Source organism: Bison bison, unplaced genomic scaffold (assembly GCF_000754665.1).
Source record: "Bison bison bison isolate TAMUID 2011002044 unplaced genomic scaffold, Bison_UMD1.0 scf7180017864495, whole genome shotgun sequence".
Lineage (NCBI taxonomy): Eukaryota > Metazoa > Chordata > Mammalia > Artiodactyla > Bovidae > Bison > Bison bison.
The window spans coordinates 9,078,190-9,087,237 of NW_011495054.1; the positions used below are offsets into that span (position 1 = coordinate 9,078,190).

Below are 9,048 nucleotides of genomic sequence, written 5' to 3' on the forward strand. Positions count from 1 at the left end.
TGAAGGCCAGAAGCACGCCCCTTGGCCATGACAACCAGCACGTCTACCAACACGACCAGGTGTCCCTCCAGGACACAGTCAGCCTCCCGCTTCACAGAGAACCACTCCTGCAGAGAAAGCAGTGAGCAGAGCCCAGAGCCAGCACCGGGCGTCGGAGCTTGGGGAACCGCTCCTGCATCCCCCGGATGTTCTTCCCCCGCCCATGCTGCTGCCCTGAGAACCCCAACATTGGAGAGAAGTGCCAGCAGCTCCTATGATTTTCTTTTAAAATATCATAGGAGTGTTTTTTTTTTAATGTATCTGCTTAATGTGTTCATTGTCTTTTAAGTAGTGACGATCTTGCTGTCAGTATCTCCACCCCCAGCCCAGTCATTCCTCTTGTTCACAGAGAGCTGTGGGTCCCCTCCCGATAGTCGGCCAGGCCTTGGACAAATAGGTGCTCACTATGTTGTTGTCATTTTTTTTAATTGACTAAATGAGTGAATTCTAGAGCGGGACCACCGCCGTCATGAGAGTGAGAGCCGGAAGCTGAGGGCATCAGGGGAAGGACCGTATATTCTCTTTCTTTTCTGGGTTTTCTGAATTTTCAGCCAAGCAAACTGGGGTCACTGAATGCACAAGCCATTGAGGCTCTGCCCGCTTTTTGGCTTCTGTGCAAGAAAGCACACCTCCGTATTTGATTCTAGAATGACAGAAATCCCTGGGAGAGGACTTCCCTGGCGGTCCAGTGGGTAAGACGCCATGCTCCGAATGCAAGGGACCAGGGTTCAACCCCTGATCAGGGAACTACAGTCCACATGCCACAGCTAAGAGCCCGAACGCCACAACTAACAATTCTGTGCATGGTGCGGCCAAATAAACAAAAATAAATATTTTAAAAATCCCTGGGAGAAGGTCACCGTCTGTCCAGCATGGTCCATTTGAGAAAACAAAGGCATTAATCCAGTAAAGAAAGGTTCTTATAAATATTGCTAAAGTCTGAATTTTACATGCAGAGAGAAGATAACTTCAGTGAATGAAATGCTAATTCCGTGTGAGTCACCAAGCTGGAGCCCTTGAATAACTTACACGTTAAATACTTGTAAGTGTTTCAGTGAGACACTGAGAGTAGAACAGACAGCGTAATTGATATCTGTGCACTGGGAGGACAGGGTTCACATAAATTAACATTCTGCTGCATGGGATTCAGATGTTTTTTAAGGAAGCAGAACATTTCCAAAACAGTTGGTGGCCTCTTGGTTTCTATTCTTCATCTCTGATGTCTCTACCCTTCCGTCGTTTTTTCTTCCCTCCCAGAGGGGCCTGCTTTCCTGAGGCTGGGGACCGCAGTTCCCCTGCGTGTGTGTGTGAGCTGCGTTGACTTTGTCCCCCACTGGGCTCTGTTGTTGAGATTGTTCCACGCTAGCCCGTGTAGCTCTGATCCATCCTTTTAAACCGCCTCACAGTGTTCGTCTTCTTCCCCCCTGTTCTTCTGTTGGTGGGTATTTACGTGCATGTGGGAAAAGCTTCTCCAGGGTATAAAGCTGGAGAGGGAACTGCTGGCTGTGAGGGATGTACCATTTTGGAATTATCAGGTGTTGCCCTCGTTGTTCCTCAGAGTGATAGCGGCAGTTTATGTTGTCACCAGCATATTTTATAAATATATTTAAATTAATTAGTTGAGGTATTTAAATTTTTGGTTGTGATGGGTCTTTGTTGCTGCATGCGACGTCTCTCCAGATGCGGTGAACGGGGGCTACTCTTCGTCGCAGTGCATGGACTTCTCCTCGAGCCTTCTCACTGGCAGGTGGACTCTTAACCACTGCACTAGAAGTCCGTCATTAGCAGCTTTTTCTTTCTTCCCCACATCCCCCCAGCACATGGCACTGTCAGACATTTGAATATCTTTATCAGTTACTGAGTGTTGAATTGTACTGCTAATTCCTCTTTACTAGTGGAATTCTGCATTTTTCATGTCTATTATGATTTTCTCTTATGTGAGTTACCTGTTTATAGTGTTTCAGTTCAGTCACTCAGTCATGTTCGACTCTTTGTGACCCCATGGACTGCAGCACACCAGGCTTCCCTGTCCATTACCAACTCCTGGAGCTTGATCAAATTCATGTTCGTTGAGTCGGTGATGCCATCCAACCATCTCATCCTCTGTCGGCCCCTTCTCCTCCTGCCTTCAATCTTTTCCAGCATCAGAGTCTTTTCCGATGAGTCAGCTCTTCGAATCAGGTGGCCAAAGTATTGGAGCTTCAGCATCAGTCCTTCCAATGAATATTCAGGACTGACTTCCTTTAGGATGGACTGGTTGGATCTCCCTCCAAGGGACTCTCAAGAGTCTTCTCCAACACCACAGTTCAAAAGCATCAATTCTTTGGTGCTCAGCTTTCTTTTTGGCTCAACTCTCACATACATACATGACCACTGGAAAAGTCATAGCTTTGACTAGACAGACCTTATTGGCAACATAATGTCTCTGCTTTTTAATATGCTGTCTAGGTTGGTCATAGCTTTTCTCAAAAGAGCAAACGTCTTTGAATTTCATGGCTATAGTCACCGTCTGCAGTGATTTTGAAGCCCAAGAAAATAAAGGCTCTCACTGTTTCCATTGTTTCCCCATCTATTTGCCATGAAGTGATGGGACCGGACACCATGGTCTTTGTGTTTTGAATGTTGAGTTTTAAGCCAGCTTTTTCACTCTGCTCTTTCACTTTCCTCAAGAGACTCTTTAGTTCCTCTTCACTTTCTGCCATAAGCGTGGTATCATTTGCATATCCGAGGTTATTGATATTTCTCCTGGCAATCTTGATTCCAGCTTGTGCTTCTTCCAACCCAGCATTTCGCATAATATACCCTGCATTTAAGTTAAATAAGCAGGGTGACAATATACAGCCTTGACGTACTCCTTTTCCTATTTGGAACCAGTCTGTTATTCCATGTCCAGTTCTAACTATTGCTTCCTGACCTGCATACATATTTCTCAAGAGGCAGGTCAGGTGGTCTGGTATTCCCATCACTTTAAAAATTTTCCACAGTTTATTGTGATCCACATAGTCAAAGGCTTTGGCATAGTCAATAAAGCAGAAATAGATGTTTTTCTGTAACTCTCTTGCTTTTTCGATGATCCAGCTGATGTTGGCAATTTGATCTCTGGTTCCTCTGCCTTTTCTAAATCCAGCTTGAATATCTGGAAGTTCTAGGTTCACGTACTGTTGAAGCCTGGCTTGGAGAATTTTGAGCATTACTTTGCTAGCGTGTGAGATGAGTGCAATTGTGCGGTAGTTTGAGCATTCTTTGGCATTGCCTTTCTTTGGGATTGGAATGAAAACTGACATTTTCCAGTCCTGTGGCCATTGCTGAGTTTTCCAAATTTGCTGGCATATTGAGTGTAGCATTTTCACAGCATCATCTTCCAGGATTTGAAATAGCTCAGCTGGAATTCCATCACCTCCACTAGCTTTGTTAGTAGTGATGCTTCCTAAGGCCCACTTGACTTCACATTCCAGGATGTCTGGCTCTAGGTGAGTGATCACACCATCGTGGTTATCTGGTTCATTAAGATCTTTTTTGTATAGTTCTTCTGTGTATTCTTGCCACCTCTTCTTAATATCTTCTGCTTCTGTTAGGTCCATACCATTCTGTCCTTTATTGTGCCCATAATGTGTTTGGTCTTCCTCTTTTTTCTATTAATTATTCATGACCCTTATCCAAGATGCTAATCTACTTTTGGTTGTATATTTTGAAACGAGCTCCTACTCTGTGGATAAGCATTTCACTTTGTTTATAACATTTTAGAGGCTTCCCTGGTGGCTCAGTGGTAAAGAGTCTACCCATCAATGCAGGAGATAGAGGTCCTATCCCTGGGTTGGGAAGATCCCTTGGAGGAGGAAATGGCAACCTACTCCAGTGTTCCTGCCTGGAGAACCCCATGGACAGAGGACCCTGGCAGGCTACAGTCCATGAGGTCGCCAGAGTCAGATACTCATTAGCGACTAAACAACAGCAACATAATGTTTTTTACTTAATAAAGTGTTTTTTAAATAGTCTTATTATCCAGTTATGGTTGGTGCTTTTACGATTTCTTTCCTTAACTGACTTCATAAAGATAATTCACCATATTTCTGAAAATTTCTAAAGTTTTGGGCACTTTTAAGTCTTTAATCCACTTAGCTTTTATTTTGGTACGTGTGAGGTAAGAATCTATTTTTTCCTGATATAAATCACCTTCATTTTAGTTCATGAGTGATTTTTTTTCTAAAATTTTTATTTATGTATGTCTGTATTTGGGGGCTGTCCATTCTGTTTAATTGGTGTATTTGTCAGTTCTTGCATCATGTGGCCTTAATGGCTGGGTCTGATAACTTGTAAACAGCTCATCTCTATAATTCGCTTATCTATTTGTGATCCTTTAATCCTCTTATTGAGATTGCATAGCATACCCTGATGGGATTTTCAAATGCATTGGTTTGCAGATTAGTTGGGAACCAGTGACATAGTTGTTTTTTTAAAAATAGTGAACCATTGCAGTCATGAGCATGCTATATCTCTTCATATATCTGTGGCTTTCGTAAATATTTTACTTCTTATTATAAATCAATAATTTATAATAAATAAATAACCTTCTAGTATGTATTTTATTTTCTTCTATATAAGTCCTAAGCTGCTTGTTAGATTTATTTCTAGGAATCTTGTAGTTTCTATGGCTATTATGAGTAGAATATTTTTCTGTACTTTGATTAATTATAATGGTAAATGGGAATATGCTTTGCTTATAACTGTATGGTTGTTTTCTCTTTCTATATTTTGAGGTTATGTTTTTCAGGGCATCTAAGTTTATTTTATTTCTTTATTTCCTTGGCACATTGTAGGTTGTTCCTTTACTGTATGGTGTTCCTCTTTTCTCCATGAATTACTTTTGCCTTATTTTATTTTGCTTGATTTCTTTTAGTTTGCCTGCAAGGTCTTTTTTTCTTTTTTATCCTTTTGTTGTTAACCTTTCTCTGTGTGTGTGTGTGTGTGTGTGTGTGTGTAAACCTTAAAGAGCTGGATACTGTTTAACAATGTCTTGTAGTACTTGTAGTATTCATTGGAGAATTTAATTCATTTATATTAATATAATAATTAATGATTATTTCTGTTTTTTGTGTGTATAGTTTGGTTGGTTTATTACTCTTTTTCTTTGCTTGTTCCTTTTTCCCTTTCCTGCTTTGGAATAGATCAATAATGTCTTCTATGATCCCTTTTCTTCCATTGTTGGGTCTAAAACTACAAACCATATTTCTATTCCTTTGGTAGTTACCCATACATTTTTAGATTAAGTCCTTAACCATAATTTTTTTCTGGCATGCTTTACTTTTCACAGCAAGTCTGTGGAATAGATACTATTTGTTCCTTCATGTAAATGAAACAAGTGAGGCTCAAAAGGTGAAGCCCATTGCCCAAGGTCATATAGCTTACCAACGGTGTAGCTGGATTCAAAGGAAGATCTATATTATTTGGAAACCTTTAAAAAAAAATCTAACACCTTGCTGCTTGAAAAATGATTAAGTTTCAGCTAACTAGAATTATCTTTTTTGAACCATCTTTTTTCATAATGTTATCAAGCAAGTTACCAAATTAATCTGCCATTAATTTGCTGTGAAACCTTCAGCTGCATACATTCTCTCTCCAAGCCTCAATTTTCCTGTCTGTAAAGTGGCTTGATTGTCCCTAATATTTAGATCATTTGTTAAAAGTGCTTAGAGAGTTCTTTGTCGACAGATATTGAACAGCTTCCCCTAACAGCTTTATGATAAACAGTGAGACTATGGAGGTTGGAATAGAGTTTCCCACAACAGCACTGAACATCGTTTAGATTTATTGGTTAATTATTCACTGGCTTTATCTAAATTTGAATCTGTGTGCTGCAAAATGTAAACTTGCAGAATGACATTTATTTCCCATTAACCTAATGAGTTTGGGGCTTTTTTTTTGTCTCCTCCTCTAGTGTAGCAATTTATTATGAAGGAGAGGATGACTTGGTCTGAGGTTTTGTTGTGACTTTTGTTTGCAGTGATCCTTCTGGAGAGGAGATGGTGCCAGCATTTTCAGTCTTTTTGGCAGCGAGGATGGTGTCACCCAGAATGTCCCTGGTACTGACCTGCCCCACAGGCTAATGAAAAGCACTTTAGGATGTGTGCAGAGCAGGGGCAGATACAAAAATGAGAAAGGTGCAAAAGCATGCTGCCTGAGTATAATCGCAACAACAACCTGGGCTCCAGAGTGAATAAGTCCAGGCTCTGGTGTAACCAGGTACTCTGGTGCAGCGGGTAGAGACTTGAATACTAATGATGGACTGCCTGGGTTCCGATCCCCGGGTGGACACTTGGGAGCAGTGTGGCCTTGGCCTGATTGTGCCAGTTTTCTTGGCTGTGCCTCTGTTTCCCTGTGCCAGTATCTACTGGAGTGCCCCGCACACCTCAGGAGGCGTGAGTGGGCCCCGGAGAGCCTCTCTCACCATCACTTGCCCTGTCTCTGTGCCCCCGGGCTAACCCCCCAGCACTGCACATTCAGGATGGCTTCCCGGCTGGGCCCTTCCTGCACCTCAGCTCACCAGCTCCTGCTTACCTGAGACTCTCTGCAATCCCTTGCCAGCCTGAGCTGGAATACTCCTCTGCGCCTCCATAACACCCTTAAAAAAAAAAAAAAAGGACACCACATAACCTCTCTCATCATGTATTTTACTAAAATTACCTCTTTGCAGTCAGAGAAACTGGGTTCATATCCTAACTCTGCCACTTATGATCTTGGGCAAATGACTTCACTTTTGTTGTAAACCTCAGTTTGGTCATCTGTAAAATGGGACTCATAGTACTTCACACCCCCATAGATTCACCACGTGGACTCCATGTGTTCAGATGTGTTTAGAACAGTGCCTGACACTTAGCAAACCCTCTAAGTATAAGCTATTGCTATTTTAATAAAGGCAATAATAATAATGTCACTATAAAGAGACTATCATGGCAGTAAAATGTGGTAATATGTGACAAAGGGCCTGGAACAATGAATGCCGAGTCCTCAGCTGCTCGGCTCTATATATCAGCATTTTAAACTTAACAAAACAATGTATCTGAGAACTAAGAGGCTGTAGTCTAAGAACCAACTCATTTTTCAAAGAATTCAAAACCGGTGGTAGAATAATAGTCATGCAAAGTCTAGAGGAATTCATCCTAGGTCATCAGACAACGCTCATAATCTTTGATATTTGTAAAGCGTTAGGCAGCGTACAAAGTGCTTTTTGATTCATTATCACGTCTGATCCCTGTCTTAACAAGGAGGACAGGGTTTGTTTGTTTGTTTGTTTGTGTTTTTAATCTCTTCCTTTACAAATACTCAGGTTCAGAGAGGCGGCATGACTTGGCCTGAATTCCACGTCTAACAAGTGGTGAAGCAGGGTTTCAAGCCTGGGTCGCCTCATTCTAAATCTAAAATACGCGGGGGCATTCTAACACCCTAGGGCTTAGTTGCGCTTGGTGTGGAGGCACAGGTATCCAGTGGTGGAGAAACTGGGTCCCATGGAGGACGAACGTGCACCCCATTTTCTTTAAACCCCTCCAACAATGCTGCTTTTTTCTGGTCTCCTGCAGAGAACGGGATTTTAGTTTCTTTCAGAGACATTAGCCCCAGTGCTTTTGAAGCCACTGTTCTGTTTCTAGGGGAGACTGTGGGCTGTCGGGATTTCATCAGGCCCCTGTGTGTTTCTTCACCTCCCTTGGTTTGTCTCAGCCTGTGTCGTTGGCCACTGGGAGTTGTCAACGGATCTAATCCGCCCTCCTGGTGCAGAGTCCAGGCTGCGGCTTCTTCAGGGGCCACTTGACTACTGGTCCCTTGGAGGACAGGGTCCTGGGTGACAGAATGTGCTCACCTCTGGGCAAGGTTCCTCTGCAGAAAATGGCCTTTTTTTTTTTAATTTGTGTGACTTTATTTTTATTTTTAAAATATCTATTTATTTATTTGGCTGTGCCAGGTCTTCAGTCTTCATTGTGGCATGTGGGATCTGTTTCCGCGACTAGGGATCAAACCCGGGGCCTCTGCATTGGCAGTGCGGAGTCTTAGCCACTGGACCACCAGGGAAGCCCCTGGTCTGTCTTTATACTAGCAGAAGAGACCAACTCGAGTGACAGAAATGTGTCTTTTAGACCTTGAAGAGCAGCACAGCAGTTTCTAACACCATTCACTGATCTGTGACATACTCACACAGACGCACACCTCACCCCTCCTGTATAGCGCATGGAATTTCCATCAGCTCACAAAGCCAGCACCCAGATGAGCGCCACTCATAACCCCGCTAGCAGTGCCCCTCCTGTATTATCCAGTCTCTGCCCCTTGGGGGTCACTGCTGTCCTGACTTCTGTCAGCAGAGGGCCTCACCCGACGTGTTGGCTCTCACAAGGTGATGCTTTGGTACACATTGTGAGCCAGGATGACTTGGATCATTTCAGGGTGTGAAAACAGTCATGACAGCAGCTCCGACTGTTGTGCCTTTGCTGTGGGTCGTGCTCTGGGCTAAGCACCTAATTCCCACAGCAGGCCTGTGTGGTTGCTGCCACTCCTGTTGCGCAGGTGAGAAGGCTGAGGCTTGGGAAGGAGAAAGGTCTTGTCCATGGTCCACAGTATGAGTGGTGGAGGCAGGATCTGAACTCAGGGAGCCTGGTTCCAGAGAACTTGGACCCTGGCCACTGCTTTGCCATCCTAGCTCACAGGAACTTTCCCTTGGCTTCCAGATCGGCCATCGGGACTTTGACGTGGAGAAGCGTCTTCGGAGGGACCTCAGGAGGACTCACGCGCTGCTGTCGGACGTGCAGCTCCTGCTGGGGACCATGGAGGACGGCAAGACGTCGGTCAGCAAGGAGGAGCTGGAGAAAGTGCAGAGCCAGGTGGGCGCCACGGGCCTCTCAGAGCTGGCTGGGGAGGGGACTGCAGCCGGCAGGGGGCAGTGGTTCTCCAGATGTGGCCACGGTCACAGCCCTGACCTCTGACTTCCACACACCTCTGGAGAGGTGGGTGGCATGGCGGGGCCTT

At 43.9% G+C, this 9,048-nt stretch overlaps 1 protein-coding gene across 1 annotated transcript in view; it reads left to right on the forward strand.

The window, feature by feature from the left end:
- MYO18B (myosin XVIIIB) overlaps window positions 1–9,048 on the forward strand; it is a 232,628-nt gene that overhangs the window by 135,808 nt on the left and 87,772 nt on the right. The window contains exon 34 of the mRNA XM_010828851.1: window positions 8,751–8,903. Coding sequence (XP_010827153.1) covers window positions 8,751–8,903 — 153 coding nt within the window. The remainder of the gene's footprint in view (window positions 1–8,750; window positions 8,904–9,048) is intronic.